Source organism: Zosterops lateralis, assembly GCF_965231275.1.
Source record: "Zosterops lateralis genome assembly, chromosome: 1".
Taxonomy (NCBI): domain Eukaryota; kingdom Metazoa; phylum Chordata; class Aves; order Passeriformes; family Zosteropidae; genus Zosterops; species Zosterops lateralis.
In genome coordinates, this window is record NC_139762.1 from 46,809,080 (window position 1) to 46,827,214 (window position 18,135).

At 46.3% G+C, this 18,135-nt stretch overlaps 2 protein-coding genes across 2 annotated transcripts in view; one reads left to right on the forward strand and one right to left on the reverse strand.

Annotated features, from left to right (window-relative positions):
• Window positions 1–220: 220 nt before the first annotated feature.
• On the forward strand, window positions 221–10,682 carry TGM4 (transglutaminase 4). The gene is made up of 13 exons (XM_083871525.1): window positions 221–528; window positions 663–766; window positions 1,090–1,219; window positions 1,865–1,983; window positions 3,363–3,470; window positions 4,027–4,201; window positions 4,672–4,807; window positions 5,069–5,172; window positions 6,424–6,675; window positions 7,317–7,664; window positions 9,099–9,268; window positions 9,744–9,880; window positions 10,372–10,682. Exons 1-13 carry the CDS (start codon window positions 261–263, stop codon window positions 10,511–10,513), a joined length of 2,193 nt encoding a protein of 730 aa, XP_083727651.1. The 5' UTR covers window positions 221–260; the 3' UTR covers window positions 10,514–10,682.
• Window positions 10,683–11,440: 758 nt separating this feature from the next.
• ZDHHC3 (zDHHC palmitoyltransferase 3) overlaps window positions 11,441–18,135 on the reverse strand; it is a 33,944-nt gene continuing 27,249 nt past the window's right edge. The window contains exons 7-8 of the mRNA XM_083857071.1: window positions 15,102–15,376; window positions 11,441–14,766 (exon numbers count right to left, since the gene is read on the reverse strand). Coding sequence (XP_083713197.1) covers window positions 15,134–15,376 — 243 coding nt within the window. The 3' untranslated portion in view covers window positions 11,441–14,766; window positions 15,102–15,133. The remainder of the gene's footprint in view (window positions 14,767–15,101; window positions 15,377–18,135) is intronic.

An 18,135-nucleotide genomic window follows, 5' to 3' on the forward strand; every position in this document is an offset into this window, starting at 1 on the left:
AATGGGAAAAGCAGCAGTTGTCAAGAAGGAGGACAGTGCTCTGTGTTGGGTGTTCTACAGCAATCCATCCAGAGCAGGGACAAGCTCCTGCCTTGCCCTCTGACTATCTGGCCCTGAGCTGCTGCAGCATGATTCTGCCTCCTCCTCTATTCATGTCTGCCCAGGGAGTCTGAGGTTTACCTCTGGGTATTTTTTTAAATTTTATTTTATTTGATTTTATATTGTCTTATGCTAGATCACTTGTTACTCTAGGTATTTTGATGATTCACAGGGCTGCATTAAGAAGAAGAAAACTGTCTTTACTGAGAAAATTACCATCAATCTCTTCTTTTTTCTCTCTCTTTCCAGACTCCAGTCTGAAGGCCACTGGGATTGACCTTCTGAAGAGCCAGAACACCCGGCAGCACCACACAGATGCATACAACATCAAGAACCTGGTGGTGAGGCGTGGGCACCCCTTCCAGGTGCTGGTCAGCCTCAACAGGGAGCTGAGACCTGCTGACAAGCTGTCCCTGCGCTTTGGCATCGGTAAGCAGGAGTCCCTCTGTGGCCACCAGGCAAAGCCAGAGAGCCCCAGGAGCATCCAGCTGCCTCTTCCAGCACTGCACAGGCATTGCAGGCCTGTACAACCCTCACACATATTGTCTTGGGCTTGTTTCTAGGTGAAAATCCAATGAAAAACAGAGGGAGCCTGATGTCACTGAAACCGGAGCGGGAGGATTTCAATGGGTGGAAAATCTCCCTTGTCAAGAAGGGTGGCAAAGAGGTAAAGCCTGTGGGCAAGGGGCTCAATGCCCGGTACCAAGCCCATCAGAAGCTACAGAGCAAAGTATCCTCCTACTCCTGTCCTGCTTTCCCTTAGGCCTATGATTTTGGATGGGCAGCAGCCTTGTCCTGCTTGGTTTATTGCTCCCCCCATGCACAGGCAGGCTTTGCCCTATCCCACTGCCTTCCCCTCTTTCCCTGCAGGGACCTCCATGGCCCCCAGCTTTGCCACTTGTGCCAGTTCTGTGGCACCATGTTCATGCCATGGCTGTGGCCATGGTGGGGTGTCCCTCATGCCATGTCTCTTTTTTTTTCCCTCCTCAGTGCCTGCTATCTGTCACCAGCTCACCCAATGCCCCTGTGGGCAAATACAACCTGCACGTGAAGACTGGCACTAACATTTACAAGCCTGAAAATGGTGTCATCTACCTTTTGTTCAATCCTTGGTGTAAAGGTGAGTGGTCCTGCAACTGGGAGTGATAATTACTGCTACCAGGATTGTCCCGGATGGAATTTTGCCTCACATTTTCTCTATTCTCTTTCTTACATACGTTGCTTTTTCTCCATAAAACACTGTAAGCAGCATCCGCATGGAGCTAATGAGAAGCTGGGCAATAGCAATGAGCCAGCCATTGGATATTCTCCAGTGCCAGGACATAGAAGGACATCTGTCTGTCACATCTGTTTGCACCTCTGTATCATTCCTCTCTGTTTCCCTGAGGCAGGAAAGATTAACTGAGAGAACTGGGCTGGCTTAGGATCCAGAAAAAAATAACCAGAATAAAAAATTGTGTGGTTGGTGGACATCAGTTTCCCAGTTCTCTCTGCTGTCTACCTAGTAGTCTGCAGTCTTCAGAAATAAGATGTTTGCAATAATAAAAGAGTGGTCACATAGCAATGGACCTACAGGGGGAAGTCAAAGATTAGTCTTACAGGAAATTCTTTCATCATAGGAGCAAAAAAAAATGGGAATGCTGCATGGTCGTCTCTTGGTGTGAATATTGCAGATTCTTGGCTACCCCAGTTAGCTTTCCATGGAAAATTTCATATAGGGTGGGCAAACCACCTGATGTCTGAGGGTTTGGGATTTTTTCTCCAGATGATGTTGTCTACATGGCCAATGAGGCAGAGAAGAATGAATATGTGCTCAACGACACCGGCTACATCTATGTTGGGTCTGCGTACAGCATCTACAACAGGCCCTGGAATTTTGGGCAGGTAAAACACAGCTGTCTTGTCAGCCCTATGACCCTTCTTCATCCCTTTGGCATGAAGCCCATGAGTAGCTCAAAGTGCTGGAATGACCCTGCCAGCTTCACTGGGAGGGCTCACCTGCTTAGAGTAATCTATGTGCCTACATGTTCTCCCCACCCACAGCTGGAGAACGGGGTTTAGTGGCACATTTATAGTCAGATATGTGACCCCCTGATAAAGGATGTGGAAACTGGGGACAGGGTGTTTCTGATTGAAAAAATTCCCATAAGGGAATTCCTGCTCTCATGCAAGTGTAGGTGTTGTTAATCAGCTCATGAGACATGGAGAAGGCTGATGGGGAAAAAAATCTGATTTACCTGTTGCATCATAGTTGGGAATAAAAAGGATAAAATTACAGGCAGAGGCTATCACCTTTCAAGTGGTGTTTTCACTGACAGCTAACTATGCAGGACAAAATCAGCCACTCTCTCAAGAGGGGTGTTCCTGCATGCTGCCTCTGAGAAACTCCAGAGGAGCAGGATATCAAATTGGCTTGGGCTAGAGATAAGAAGTGGATTCCAGAGCAGATTTATTTGCACCCTGTAGAAAGCACACAGGCACCCAAGCAGAGTATCCTGCACCCTATCCAGACAGAAATCCTCACCAAAAATGTTCAAATCTGTTGTTTTGGGTTTTTTTCTGGTTTTTGTTTGTTTCATTTTGTTTTATAAGTCTGCAGGATATCTGCAGAATATGTATCTGCAGGACACACATAGCCCAACAAAGGTGCTCACACTGATGCCTTTACACAAAAGGAGCCAAAGGGCATCATCCGTAGGGCTGTTCCTATCCTAATATTTATTCTGCTGCTAAGGAATGAGAATTGATATTGATATTCTGACAAGCTTCATTGGATCAGGTGTTTGACATCTTTCTGAACTGGACCTCAGGGAGCTTTATCAGTAATTGCTACTTAGGAATCTGTGCTGTAATAATTAGCATTTACATACCTTTCTTTCTTCCAAGGTTTATTTTGCACCTATGTCAATAGACTTAATATCAGTGGAGATCTTAAATTTTCATTACTCTTGTGAGTAATTTGCAGAATTGCGGGGGTATGACGTTGGTGGCTTTTGTGCACAGGAGTAAAGATTGCTGGGTCAGGCTCCAACTGTGTTTGCAAGACACACGAGGCAGGCTTTTGTCTTCCAAGGCTGGGTTTCATTTTAGCCCTTCTTTGGGAAAACAGCTTTGGGAGGCCCCACAGCCTTGGAAATTCAATATCATAAAGGAAGTTCAGAAGTAAGAGCTACTCATATATTTTCCTCCAAGTACATGCTTTACAGTGACAAGCAAGTTTTAGAGTGGCATATAAAAATATTTCCATTTTCTCCCCAAAACAGTTTGAGGACTCCATCTTGGATGCCTGCATGTATCTGCTGGACAAAAGCAAGCTCAGTCTGACTGAAAGAAGGGATCCTGCAAATGTGTCCAGAGCCATGTCTGCTTTGGTAAACCTCTCTCAGTGAAGTGCCCCTCCATATCTTCCCTCCTCCTTACTTGCTCTTCTTTCCCTGGGACCATGAACCAGGGAAAGATGCCAGGAGGCATCTGAAATGGATTCCTTAGGGAAACTGCAAGCAAAGACACAGAGGCATTTTTGGGTGGAGGGAAGAGGCAAACAAAAATACAGCATGTTCCCATCTCCAAAGCTTGCAGCTGCCCCAGTGGTTGTGCTTCCTCATCAGTTGTGTTGGTGGGGCCAACACCACTGGTGTTTTGGGCAGGTAACTGCTCTCTGTGGTGGGACCCTTTTGGAGCCCTGTGGTTGAAGATACAAGATGCAGAGTTAATCTTTACTGCCCTGAACAGAGATGCCACCTCCCTCTACATGTCTAGGTGGAGGCTTTCTAACCAGAGGAGCCCCCAGCCAGCACCAGCAGCCTTGCTGGGTCCCACATGGCTGTGGAGCACCTGGGAAGCCACAGGGCAGGCAGAGACCCTGGGGTTTAAGCCTCATCTGCCTCATCCCTTTATTTTTCTCCTCTGCTTGTGTGTGTGCCACAGGTTAATGCCAATGATGACAATGGAGTCGTGCTGGGGAGCTGGTCAGGGAATTACATCGGTGGAACATCCCCTATGGATTGGATTGGGAGTGTCACAATTCTGCAGCAGTACTACAAAACAAAGAAGCCAGTCAAATATGGCCAGTGCTGGGTCTTCGCAGGAGTCCTCAACACAGGTGAGCAGTGACCTGCCTCCTGTCTCTGAGACCCTGATTATTGTGCTAGTAAGCCAAGCTACTGTGCCTCTGAGCAGCAGAGGTGGCAGGGTCTGTCTGTAAGGAGGGGCTGAGGGAGCCAGGACTGCTTAGCCAAAACAAGAGAAGGCTTTTGGGGTCTGATCCGTGTATGTAAACACCTGACAGGAAGGAGTGGGACACAGACAGGCTCTTCTCAGTGATGCTCAGTGACAAGACCAGAGTGAACCTGGGAAAATGGCTTTTTTCACTGTGAGGGTGGCCAAGCACTGACACAGGCTGCCCAGAGAGGGCAAAGAGAGTCTGTATCCTTGGAGATGTTCCAAAGCCATCTGGACACAGTCCTGAGCACCTGTTCTAGAGGACCCTGGGTGGGCAGAGGGGTGAGATGAGAGGATGCCCACCCGTGTGAGGGATTTTGTGACCCTGTGTTTTGTCTGTCTGTGCTGCAGTCATGAGGTGCCTGGGGGTGCCATGCCGCTGTGTGAGCACTTTCGATTCAGCCCACGACACGGAGGAGAACCTGACAGTTGACATTTACCTGAATGAGAAAGGAGAAAAGATGAACATATCCTTCGACTCTGTCTGGTACTGCCAAATGGGGATTTCTATGCCATGTGCTTCCTATGCTCTGTGCTGCCTTGCAGTGCCCCATTTCCCAGCCCCAGCAATTCCTCTGAGAATTTCACTACTGTTTGGGGTTTGTTGCCCTGGAGAGAGAAAGCCAGGGGGTTTACAGGGTTACCTGCAAACACCCATTTAATCTGCCCTTACTAAAGGATTAAGGGAAGAGATCGTGACTCTTCAGGCTGTAACAACTCCCTTTCTTTCCAACCCAAATGCACACAGGAACTTCCACGTATGGAATGATGCCTGGATGAAGAGAACTGACCTGCCAAATGGGTTTGATGGCTGGCAGGCAATTGATTCAACCCCTCAGGAGCAAAGCCAAGGTAGGATTTGCCTAGAAAGGCTCTTCTGCAACTCCTGAGGGAGGTAAGGACATTTTGTGTGAAAAACATGTTTTTCAGTCAGCAAACTAGGTACTCCCCATGCACAACTTCATGCACTGGGGCAGTGACACTCTAAAGCAGCAGGTCTCACTCCTGCCACCTCAGCCCAGGATGGAAGGAACAGCTTTTCTTGGCAGGCAGAAAACCAGCCTTGTGGGAACATGAAAGTTGTTTCAGAGGTTAGACCACATCTAAGTCATTGAGGTCATGAGCCTGTTCATTGGTAGATGAGAGGAGTGACCACCAAAATTGGTGACTACACTCCCTGCGCAGGTTCAGGGAATTTGAAGATGAAAAAAACCCAAAAGGTTAATCCTCAGGGAAGTGCAGAAAGTGAAATATTGCCTAGAGATCAAACATGGGTGTCTGGATGCTGTTGACTTCGTAACCTGATACTGAAATTGGCTAAGGAAGAAACTTTCTAACACAATTTTGAAGCATTAGAAAGCAGGTATACATTATTGCAGCACGCTGGACATCTCCTCTAATTGGGTGTATCATGAAATTTTACAACATGTTATTTATTCCATCATGATCATACATATTCATTAGAGTACACATCCTGGCTAATGCATAGATATCACTTCTCCTAGAACTAATTTGCATGCATCTGCCCTTTACTGGAGGGCCTTTTATGGTCCTGGAGGGTTGTCTGAAGGGGTCCCTGGAGGTCGTACTCACTAAGTACCCCCAGTACTACAGATTTCCTTGTCTTGAACTTCTCTTAGGGCACGTGCTGTTGTTTCTTGTCACATCACACTGCCACAAAAGCCACTCTATTCCTCATTATCTGTTTATCTACTGGTTCCAACTATGTCTAGCATCCTGTGTGGCTACTTTTACATTCTTTTATCTACTTCTTTTAAAACACATTGCCCTTGTTTGGACAAGGCATCGTTATGTTCAGTTCCTTTTATCAAACCAAGCTGTGTCTTTCTAACCTTAAAATTATCTAAATGAGGGGAAACATGCAAAAGCTCCTACCAAACCTTGGTCATCTATAAAAAATTCCCAAGCAGCTATGGGATAAATGAGAGGTTTTGGAGTTCATTACTGAGTTGGAGGACTATTTACTGCTAAGTATCAACTACCATGGCCACAGATTCCTGCTTGAGTGTGTCTGAGTATGGAACAAAAATCGGAGTCACAGCTTGTGTTTGGAAAATGAGCTGATGTTAATGCCCTTTGCAGGTCGTTTCCAGTGTGGCCCATGCCCGGTAAAGGCTGTCAAGGAAGGAGATGTGTACCTGCCCTACGACAGCAAGTTTGTGTACGCCGAGGTGAACGCTGACAGAGTCTACTGGCTCGTCAAGAAGGTGAATGGCAAGGACAAGTACTTCAAGATTGCCACGGAGACCCAGGACATCGGCAAGAATATCAGCACAAAAGCCGTGGGGCAGAACAGGCGGGAAGACATCACCCGGGAGTACAAGTACCCCGAAGGTAACAGCCCCCGTCCTCTAACGTAGTGCCAAGGAGGAGACCTCGACCAAGCAGGTCACTCCACAGCATGAGTTGTTTCCAGGAGAAAACTGCAGGAGTAGCTGTAGTGGCAAACTCGTAAGGCCTGGAGACCCTCCCGGGCATCCTCATGCCCGCAGTGACACCTGTAGGCTGCTCTTCAGGGACACGAGCAAGCTTGCAGGCAGTGAAAGAAACTGGCTGAGTGATGAACCTAGTCCTAAGACTGACCTTTGCTTATTTCTTCATTCTTCTCTGTTTTGCCTTTCCATTCCCCAAACCATACTGGGGAAAAAAAAAAATCCCACATTTCCTCCCCACAGTTCTCAAGATCCAGCCATGTTGTCCTAGACTGTTAAACATTTCTCAGTGAAGAGGGCAAAAATATCAGGCTGAAATATTTAAGAGTATCCATCTTCTAAATTGTTTCTTCCAGGAAATTCTTCCAGTCCAGAATCCTGCAGTTAGATTTGGTGGTAGCATAAACCAAGAAGCTGTCCTGAGCAGAGGGTGGAGGTGCTCTGACATCCTCTCTGCGTATTAGCAAAAGCATAAATAAAGGGAAGATAGCTCTGGGTGAGGAGACTGAGATACAGCTGTCACCCATATTTTTCTTCATCCAGGCTCCAAAGAGGAAAGGATGTCTATGCAAAGAGCTTACAGCTTCATACGTCCTTCGGGATTGATGCCTCGTTCAGGCTATGCTTCAACTGTGCAGGGACTGGGTGGGAACGCCCAGCCTTTGGTCCCGAATGAACCAGCCACCAAGACTGGGCTCCACATTGAGATAAAAAATACAGAACCTTTGCATCCTGGCAATCCCCTTGAAATGGCCATCACAGTGAAGGTCTCTACTCCTGGGAACTGGACCATTGACCTTACTGGCTCCTGCCAGCTGCAGTACTATACTGGAAAAGTTCAGGCCAATCTTGGAACTACCAAGGAGACCTTCAATCTTGAAGGCCCATCTGGTAAGCACAGAAAGCTTGCTGTGTTGTGTAGACTAATTTACTGTGGCAGTCTGGGGTTTGTACTGGCTCCACTACAGACCAGTGTATGGCTCTGTACTTTGTGAAGAGCAGAAATTGCCTGCCTAGAACCTACCTCCCTCTTAACTGCATTTGGAAGTTTCAGTTACAGTCTGGGGTCCCTCTGTAGCAGAGACCTAAATATGAATGCCCTGCTGCAGCTTCAAGGAAGTGGTTAGAAATACATGAGTGTGGGCAGGCAGAGGTTTTCATGGTGCGAGCGAGATGTGCTGAAGCATCTCCCTCCTGTCCTCACTGTCTAAACATCAAAGATGTCAGCACAGGCTTTGTGTGCATCCGTGTGGATCAGATCCCTCACAGGATTTAGATGGCTGGAAATTTCAGCCTTTTCTTGTTATTGTATTTGCCATTCTGATTTGGGTGGTGGTGATGCTGGTGAGTGTTATTTTCTGAATTCTTTGCCCAAGCAAATTCCCACCTCACAACTGCCTGCCTGGCTGATCCCTGGAGCTGTTTGCTGCTGTGCTTTGCACATCTTTGAGTAACCTGGGTTGCATTTTTGATCCCAAGCAATGTAACTGAAATTTGCTAAACAAGAGACTAACGAGTGATAAATAATTAACAACCCTTGCTGATTCCTAGGATGAATCACTCACAAAAAAAAAAAAAAAAAAAAAAAAAAAAAAAAAACCCAAAAAAAAAAAAAAAAAAAAAAAAAAAAAAAAAAAAACACCAAAACAAAAAAAAAAAAAAAAAAAAAAAACAAAACTTTGCTGTTGATGAGCGCTGAGTGTTTTCACTCATATACTGTTGCTGTCAAAATGGAGCAGGGCAGGACACAAAGGTAGCCCCATATATACATGCATACATATATACACTTAGGGAAAAGGAAAAGCATTTTTGGTTTTATTCCCAGAAATCAGGAAGCTTTGGAGCTAAAGCGATGCTCAAGCACCAGCACTGCTGACTTTGTTGCTTTTCTGAGCCACTGGAAGGTTCTCCAGGCAATTAAAGATAAAATCTGAAGTGAAAGGAAAGCCAGCAATTTTATAGCAGGCAGAGAAACCCTCAGAGGTGCAGGCTTAGATGTACCCAACCTTCTGCTCCTCTGCCTCCTCCTGAGTGGCTGGGCAGCCAGAGGTGAGGGCTGCTGAGGTGCTGGATGTGAGCCCAAGTCAGTGCTTTGTCTGAGCAGGGAGATGGTGGGGCTCAGCCACCCTTCCCATGGGCTGCATGGGCAGGTACCACCCACCCAGCCGGGATTCCCCCTACAGGGACTAGGCTAGAAGGGAAAGCAGGATGGTCTCAGCAAATATGGCTCATGCCACACCCTGGGACACCAGCCATCAGAGCCAACTTTGCCACCCAATTCCTGGGCATGTGATGAAGCATCAAGCTGTGATTTCTTTCCTGCAGAGATGCAGATCCCCCTGAAAATAGCCCCTGATGCCTACATGAAGACGCTCTCCTCCGTGGAAGATGAAGTGCTCATCCTTGTCACTGCCATTGCCGAGGTCAGAGAAACAAAGGACAAACTCACCAAGGAGACCTCAATGAGATTCCAGTATCCCCCCATCACTGTCCAGGTGAGGCAGCTGCCAGCTGGGCTCTTGGGGGACAAGGGTTAAAGCTCTGCTCACTGCAGCACCATGGTGGCATTAGCATTCCCAGGGGATCTCCCAAACAGCTGCCTCTTGGGATGCTCAGTTCTTGGGATCTTATTTGGCTATTCGACATTCATTTGAAGACTGAAAGCTGCCATGAAATCAAAGTTTTATTATCGCCCCATCTAAAAGGGGAAGGCAGGGGCTGCTGGAGGGAAAGGGATGAGAGAGGACAGTTTGTACAGGGCCCACCTCCAAGCCCACATCTCTCCCTCCTGAAGGAAAGACATGTTGAGAAACCAGCTGGGAAAACACAGTGCTTTGGGAGGGTGGAAAGGATATGAAGGGATTGTCCCCCACCATGGTGGTGGTGAGCAAACCTGCAGCAGCTCTGGATCTTTATTACCCCTCTAATCCTCAGTCTTTGGGTTTGTTTCTCTCTTTTCTCCTCTGCCAGATGCCAGAAACAGCCAGACTGTACAATGACTTCACCTGTGCATTCATCTTCAAGAACAAGCTGAATGTGACCCTGGAGAACTGCAAGCTGCTGGTGGAGGGCTTGGGCATATTTAAGATGACAACATTTGATCAGGGGTAAGGAGATGAGCCAATGAAATTACCATGGCAGGATACTGCTCTGTTTGTTTATTTATTTATTTTTAATATCCTTGAAGAAGCAGTTAGGGGATTTGGAGTGAGACGAACATTTGCCAGCTGTGGTTGAAACTGCACCATATTTGGCCAGAAAGACCCACAAAGCAGTTGATAAGCTCAGGGCAGAGGGGCATGACAGGGACTCTCCCCAGGCTCCTGCTGTGCTGCCTGACAAGTGTGAGCACAGCTGCTTCCTTCAGAGCTGAATCTTTGGTGTTTCAGCAGTATGGGGAACTCTGGGAAAGGTCCCCAGGATCACCAGGAACACCAGGCAGTACCTCCCTGCCCCTTTTACTGCAAACTGGTCATGGGAGAAGGGGAACACGCACCCTAAACACATGCAGTGACTATTTCTTTAAGAGAAATTATTCAAAAGTGGCAGATAACCTTAATTCATGCTGGGACTATTTTGGTTTTTCTTTTGTCCTTAGGGATATAATGCCTGGCAGGATCATGAAGTCTGAAATAATATGCACTCCGACAAGACTAGGAGAGAGGAAAATTGTAGCCAAGCTGATCTCAAATCAGATCAAAGGGATCTCTACAGAGAAGGGCATCATCATCACTGAGTAGGATTGCTGCCTTGCAAGCGTGCAGATGTTGGCCTTGCTAAATGTATCACACCACTGGCCACTTCTTGCCTTCTTGATTGTTGCATAGTACTTTTAAAGTAAAGAGCAAAATGCCGTAAAGCTAAGGGAATTAAACTGGCCTAAGGGCACAGTTGCATTGATTGCATTTAATTGAGATTCAATAAAGATTGTGAAAATTGACTGTGTGATTTGGTTTAATGATATTGTCACATTGAGATGGCTCTGAATCCACAAGGGGATGTTCCCATCTCAGACCAGGGATCAGAGCTTGTGTTGGTACCAGCTTCAGCCAGAGATGGGTTGAGCATGGTGGGGGGCAGCAGTGCTACATGGAAGGACACACAGGGACCTCACTGCACCAAGGGCTGCTGTGCAGCTCAAGGAACATTTCAAGCAAATCACTCCTGGGCAATTCCCTCTTCCTCCCAGCTCACCATCTGGGGAATGTACCAGCATGTGCCTTTCCTTGTCTTTAGCGCTCAGAAAGAGCAAACCCAGCACAGTCCCCCCAAACACCATTTTTCATACATCTTCCTATCCCCCTTCGTTTGGGGGGTTTCAGGCATTTTTGGAAGAGGTGCCATCTCCAGCAGCATTCATTACTGGTGCTTCCCCAGAAATGTACAACCCCTACTCTTCCCCTTCTACCCTGAACACTGCTGGACTACAGGAAGAACCTTGATGGCAGTGTATGTCAGGGGCTCCTCCAGCCATAGTGACACTGCAGAAAACAACAGCTGTGCACAGCTGGAGCCCACCCCTGCACTGCACACCCCAGAAACTCCTGAGCCCGCCTTTAGCAAGGGATTTCTCTGTCCCCCAGAGTGGGCAGCAGCAGAGTGGCACTGGGTTTGCCAGCTTTCCACAAGCAAAGAGGAAATCAGGTCACACAGTAGTATAGGGGGTATTTTATCTGTTTATTTAAAAGGCAAATGCTCAAGTAGTAGAGCGGAAAAAAGAAATGGTGACTACGTGGTTATGTGCCAGCCCATATAAAGGGAAGAGGGGGAAAAAAAAGGAAGGACATAAAAAGGCAAAAAGGTTTTAACCACTCTCTTGTTTTTCAAAGATTTGGGGAACTCCCAGAGAGCAGGCAGGTGGCTGCCAGGCTACAGAAGGAGGTAAAGGCTGCCCTGACCCCTGCTGGCCCCCAGTGTTGTGTTGCTCCACAGCAGCAGAGGGTCCCTGAGAGGCCACCTCCTGTGGTGGCACAGCAGGGAGTGGGAGCTCCTCTCCACAGGCAGAGCAGGTGCAGGGTCCATGTGTGTCCTGTCCGCAGAGCAGGGAAGAGCAGGTGGTGCTTGGCAGATGAAGTATTAGTTCTTTAGGAAGTACAACAGCAACCAAAGGCACAAACAGAGTTACAAACAGCAAAAAAATACATTTTTTCAAGAGATGTAAATTCCCTATTTGCATAGAAAACCTGCTGTAGAAGACACCAGGTAAGAAGTACGATAACACTTTACACATATGCCACGACTCTGTCCATCACATATTAACACCTCATGTCAGAGCAATGATGGGATCTTCAGCGGACCATGGCCCACTGAGCAGTGCAGCAGGAGTATCCTCCACAGCCCCATAAATTTAGGACACTACAAGCAGGCTCTTCAGGATGTCTTTCCTGGAACCTTGTGAGCCAGCCAGGACCATAGCAGCATGGTCTGAACATGAAGGCATGCTCTAGCAAAGGGCAGGAAGAGTGTAAGGGAAGGTAAACAGTGAGTTTAGTTTCAATTCCATGAAAACCGTGTTTAATCTCAAGCTACCAGTCAATCATTGAAGGAGGAGGTTTATACAAAAGCTGTGGATAAAACAGATTTTTCCAACTTGTGAAGACTTGTGATTTCTAACAGTTGTCACACTACATTGAGACAGAAAGGAGATACACCAAGGGGTACTGGGACTTTGGAAAGGGACAAGGGAGACTGACAGTCAAGAAACATCAGAACTGATTTGCTGGGCATAGGAAGTCACTCTGCCATGTCTTGGGGGCACCACAGCTGAGTCTGGCTGTCCATGCTCTGTGTAAGGCACAGAGATGTGTCCCTGTCTCATTCAGACTGTAACTGGAGGAGGGGAGATGACTGTTCTGGCTCTTACCCTTCCCATTCACACTATTTTCTGTTTCCCCTATTAAAAAAAACCCTAACCCAGACATGCCAGCACCTGAGGAACAACAGGAGAGGCGGGAAACAAGCAAATGACAACTGTTCTCATGATGAAGCAAACCAGGCTTGAGAGTGGAGGAGAAATTAGGCTACCTCCATCCATGCCTACCCAAAGCCATGTCCCAGAGTAGGGTCCCTGTCCTAGGAAGCATCCATGGAATGCAGCACATGGATGTCTCTCCCCAGCTGACATCCCTATATGCCTGCCTCAAGCCATGGACTAGTTCCTCCCTGTAGCACCATCCCCACTGCAGACACAGCACCAGAGGCAGGGGTGTTAACTGGATGCAGAGGTGGAGCAGCAAGCCAAAATTAGAAAACATGAGCTAAAAAGGGCACTCTTCCTCTTGCAACATCCCCATTGATCCCTGCAGGAAATGCCTTACAGACCTGTGTGTGTTCCTGATGTCCCTTTCCTGTGGGATGCTGACAGAGATGAACATAGGCTAGTGCAGAAGGAGGAGAGCTTCTTCCCTCAATACCCTGATGCACAGAGCAAAGACATTCAAGACCTCATGTCTCAATGACATCAGAAGATATCTCATTTCCCCTCAAATGTGGGGTGTTTCCCTTTATCCTAAAGGTTATAAATACATAATTCCTAATGGTGTTTTCTAGATCTACTTTTCACTGACAAAGAGAAGAGACATCCAGAGGGAACAGGGGATTGGACAACTATTCAGAAATACTCCCTGGATTTTGGTGAAGTTGTGCTCCTAACAGTCAAGGCACTCTATTTGTTCCCAGTGCCTTTGCACTGTCCCAGAAAAAGGGACTGCTGTGGCAAAGGACAAGTCCACGAGAGAATCTCATCCCTCATTAGTAGCCCTGGATGTCACACAATTAATGCACACAAAGATGCTGAGGGGTTAAAATAAACAGAAAAAAAAAATCTTGCACAAATTCCATTTGATATTACTCTTATAAATAATAAAAACTTCAGGTAGGTCTTTCACCATACCATGCTTTCATCCCAGAAACTCCTTTCTCTTCCTTTTGAGAGGAAGCAGTTATCTTTGGTTCAGGTTAGAGGGGAAGAGGAGATAAAAGCAAGCATGTTCTGTGGGGGGAAACCAGTAGCATATTTCTAGTTGCCTGTAAATTTAATTACAATTAACCTAAGGGATGTGATAGAAGAAGAAAAAAACCACAAATGAAGAACAGTCTAAATTAAAGGAAGCCTGACATCTGGAGGATGCCAAGTGTTTGCAATGCATCTGAATGCAGCAGCTGACAACACCTCTGCAGGATTTTGCTGCAACTACTGCCTCCTGCAGTGATGCCCTCTTCGAGTGACGGGCGTTCCTTCTACAGGGTCAGCAGCGTCCTCCAGGGGCTGGCTGCAAAATTAGTGTAAGGAAACTCGGCGTGATGGCATGTACTAGTGGGACAGTGTTAAATACCTGTAAGATTAGGAGGCACTATTCATTCTCTACCAACTCTAGCTACCAAGAAAAGAAGAGAAACATCTGAATTAGACAAGTCAAATGGAGAGAGGTAGTACCTCCATCACAAAGTGCTCACATTGCCCTCTCTTTGACTGCAAAAACAGCCCTGGTACCTGGCCTAGACCACTTCCCTGCTCCCTGAGCTGCAGAGCTCAGCCACGCAGCTCCCACTCCACACATCTCACATGTGAATGAACCACACCCCCGGGGACAAGCTTCCCCCCACCAGCACCAGCAGCTCAACATCCCAGCCAACATTTGCCCATTCTTGGCTGCACTGGCTATGAGTGAATGTTCCCACCTGCCTGGCACCATCACAAGCCCACCACCACCTCCAACAAGCACCACCAGTCCTGAGCAGTCTCACGAGCGCAGAGGGAAAAAATTAACCCCTGGAGATACTTCAGAGCCCAAAGGAATCACACCCAGGGTGAGCTCATCCATCTGCTGTATCCATAGCCTTGTATCCCACCTCTGCTAAGACCAGTGCACCAGCAATATTCATAACCCAGAAGCAGCAGCCATTGGATGGGATGGGCTAAAGAGGATGCATTTTTCCAGGAAACCTTCAGAGCTGGCTAATCTTGCCATCACATATTTAGTCCTCCAAAGGGCTGTAAAAACAAAAGATTAACCAGACTCCTTAGGATGGCACATTTCTGGGAACTGGAGCCAGTCTATCTGACAATTATAAACTGTCCTTAAAGGCCATGTAAGAAAAAATCAATAAAGCAGTTGACACAAGTCTGAAAATGAGCTTATGAAGCTTATGAACCCCATCACTTATGAAGCTCTCTCTGGAGATTTGCATTGCTTCTGCTAGTGCTGTAATGTCTGTTCCAGACCAATACTCCTGAATTTTTTAATGCACCAGAAAGTATGTTATAAAACAACCCTCGAATCTCCAGCATGAGTAATTATTAAAAAAAAAAAAAAAACAAACCAACACCTGAAAGGTGTTCCAGGAGAAGGACGCTTTGCTTATTCATGCAACATTTGGATGGCAACATCTCGAGCCAGAAACTGCTCAATTTCTTCTTGGGTCATTATTTCAGATGCAGGAGCTCCTGCCACTGCTTCAGCTGGTGCTGGACTCTGGCAGTTCAGGTTTGAGAAAGGGTTGAACCAACCAAGGGAGAAGGCACCTCCAAACGCCAGCTTCATTCCTTCCCAGCCACTGATCTTCTCCCAGGTTGGCTTCTGGTTTTTAAGTCGCTCAATACCCTGCAAGAAGAGAAGAGTTTATGGTCGTCTCACACTTATACAGGTATTTGGGCACCAAGCACTGTAGCACATGCAGAACTTGCCTACCTATAGCCAGGTTGATGCTACTCCAGTTTGAGCTAACAATGAAGACAGACATTCTGCATTACTGAGAGTTTCATCTCCGAATTTTACAGCAAAACCCTCACACAAGATCAAATTCATGGACAGTCTGAATCTTGCTGATGTATTTTGGCATCAGTTGCTATTGATTTTTAGGGTACACAGATAGCTTCTGAAAAGCCAGCCTTTTGGGAAACATGGACCTCTTCTCACATAGCTTTTTGAATCCTTCCAAGGAATGACAAAATACAGTTACAACTTAAGTGTTTCACCTTGTTTGAGTGTTTTTTGCAATAGTTCAGACACAGCCAAAATATTGCACCTTTTACCAGTGATCAGGAATTTACCACCGCCACACCTTAACTACTCACTAGAAGTTCACTCTGTGCCAATTAAGAGCAAATATTTAAGAACACAACTTCCATTTACCAAAGTGTCGAAGACAAATCACAGTGCAAGCCAGATAACCTGCTGGGAGTTGAGAAAATCTGTACAGGTTAAAGTAGAGGTTTCAAAATGGGACAGGAGCCTTGGTCAGTCAATATTCTGATTCATTCTCCAAGAACGTCACTTTTAGTAAAGCAAACATTTTGATTGTACTTAAAGAACAGATCCATCAAATTTGGGCAGTGAATTTTTTTTCCTGGTAGTTTTCTCCATGTAGAAATAGGTAACCAAAATTTATTTTCTTAATGATTTTCTTAAGGCTACCACAGTGTGAAATGGGGCACAATTTTTTATGCCCATCTTCTGTATCATGTAAGAGAGGAGTCAGATCTGCAGCTGTGTATGATTCACTTGTGATGATATACAAGTGACCACACAGAAAGTCTGTTCTTAGAGAAGCAAGAATACTGGATCCAAATTTTGAGAAGCTCAAGGAAAGGAAAAAAATGTGCAAACTGGGTTAAAACTGTAAGAAAAAACTGTTTTAGAAGAGCTAGATGAACAGTACACTTGTCACGTTCTAATTCTACAGATTTTTCTTGACAACACACAAAACATCCAAAGCTTTGCAGCGAGGGGAAAGGAATACATGCAGCAGCTCAGCGGCACCACAGCTGCACTCACTGTCAGCCTCACAAATAACACAACAGCAGCAGCTCAGTTTGTAATAACATTGAGTCAGCACAAGCAGACCCAGGGGAAAACACACCATAAACAGAAGCACTTCGTGCAAAGCTTTTGTGAACTTCATTCCTTCATTCATGCCCCCTTCCTCGTGCTGACTTAACAGCAGTAAATGTGCAGAAAGGAACGAGGCAAATCAAGATTCCTCAGGGCTGTAATTTGGGAAAAAATCAAGTCCTGAAGGACTTTGAATGCTAAGCACACGCCTGTGGCACCTCACCCTGCTCCCAAGCTTGCAAATGTACCATTTCAAGTGCTCCAGGGAAAATCTCTTGCAGCCTCTGGTCCCCTGGGATGCCACACTTGGTGTGCCACAATGAGGGCCTGACCTTACCTCCCTGATGGGCAAGCTGGAGAGGAGCAGAGTTTGTGCACAGCAGACCCTTGGCAAAGTATTCTAGCACTACCATGAGCTTTTCCTCCAGGATACTGCATTTCCAGCACCCAGTGGCCGTGCAACCAGGAGGCAGAGGCTTTGGCAGCCTCTAGCAGACCACCTTTGGTAGTGCGCTGCTCCTTAGCAAACTGCAGAGGTTTCCTGTGTTAGTAACAAACTGGCTGGAGCATGGCTGGAGCACTTACTGTGTGAGCATCTAGAGAGAAGGAAAACAAGTAGCACAGAGCAGGAGGAGAGACAGATATCAGTCATTTAAACCCTTCCCTGAGAGCACAAGCTTCAACCCTGCCCTCAGTCATTTGTGTAATCCGTTTCAATCCCTGCTGCCATCCAGACTGGGAATACAAATTTTGAACACTTCTGGGCAGCAACCCCTCATTCCCTCCCCCCAAAAACACTGCTCACCTGCTCCTATCAGCATCTGCTAACCAAGGCAGTAAGCAAGGTCAGGCTGAGGTTGTGCTAATGCCAATTAGGGAGCAGCTCATCAGAACAGCCAGGGGCATACTTTCTCTCTCCCAACCTGACCTCACTAATCCCTTCACAGCATGTATTCAAAATAAACAGACGTTTTATAATTGTATCTTGATCTAATTTTGGCTGCTGGCCACATGGTCAGTAGGGCATGAGGTTATGCCTTAAAAAGAATCCAAGGGAGATGGAAGGAATGCACAGCTGTTGAAGATATTTCATTAATGTTTAATGAAACTTTTTAAAAATAAATATATTTACACAAATCTCTCACCATTGTTTTAGAAAGTGAGAATTTTGTGTATTGAACTAAAGCAACACCTGTTTTTCTTTCCCATCATGCAGCTATTCCACTAAATAAACAAAAGAAGTGCTTACAAAGCGTCATCTTTCCCTATTTCAAATTATGCAATTTTGAACCAATACTGAAAAGACATACACTGAGAAATATAAAATATTGGACATTCCTCTTTAATTAAGAGGCGCAACATTATGAACATGGGGATCATTTAGACAAGGTTGACCTGTGACCACTGTGATGCTGTAGGATAATATCCTGTTTCTTCAACTACTGCCCTTGGTATCTGCTCCTGCCCTGTGCCAGAGGAGGATGGTGGGCTGCATGGTCTGACCCAGAGGCAATCTGCAGGACAGCTCT

What these genes read in the sequence shown, in the direction of transcription:
- TGM4 (XM_083871525.1), top strand. Translation starts at nt 261, where the DNA reads ATGATTCACAGGGCTGCATTAAGAAGAAGAAAACTGTCTTTACTGAGA. An exon ending in CCAGAGCCATGTCTGCTTTG is followed by an intron (nt 3,471 to 4,026) that starts GTAAACCTCTCT and finishes TGTGTGCCACAG; the next exon opens with GTTAATGCCAATGATGACAA. An exon ending in CGCAGGAGTCCTCAACACAG is followed by an intron (nt 4,202 to 4,671) that starts GTGAGCAGTGAC and finishes TCTGTGCTGCAG; the next exon opens with TCATGAGGTGCCTGGGGGTG.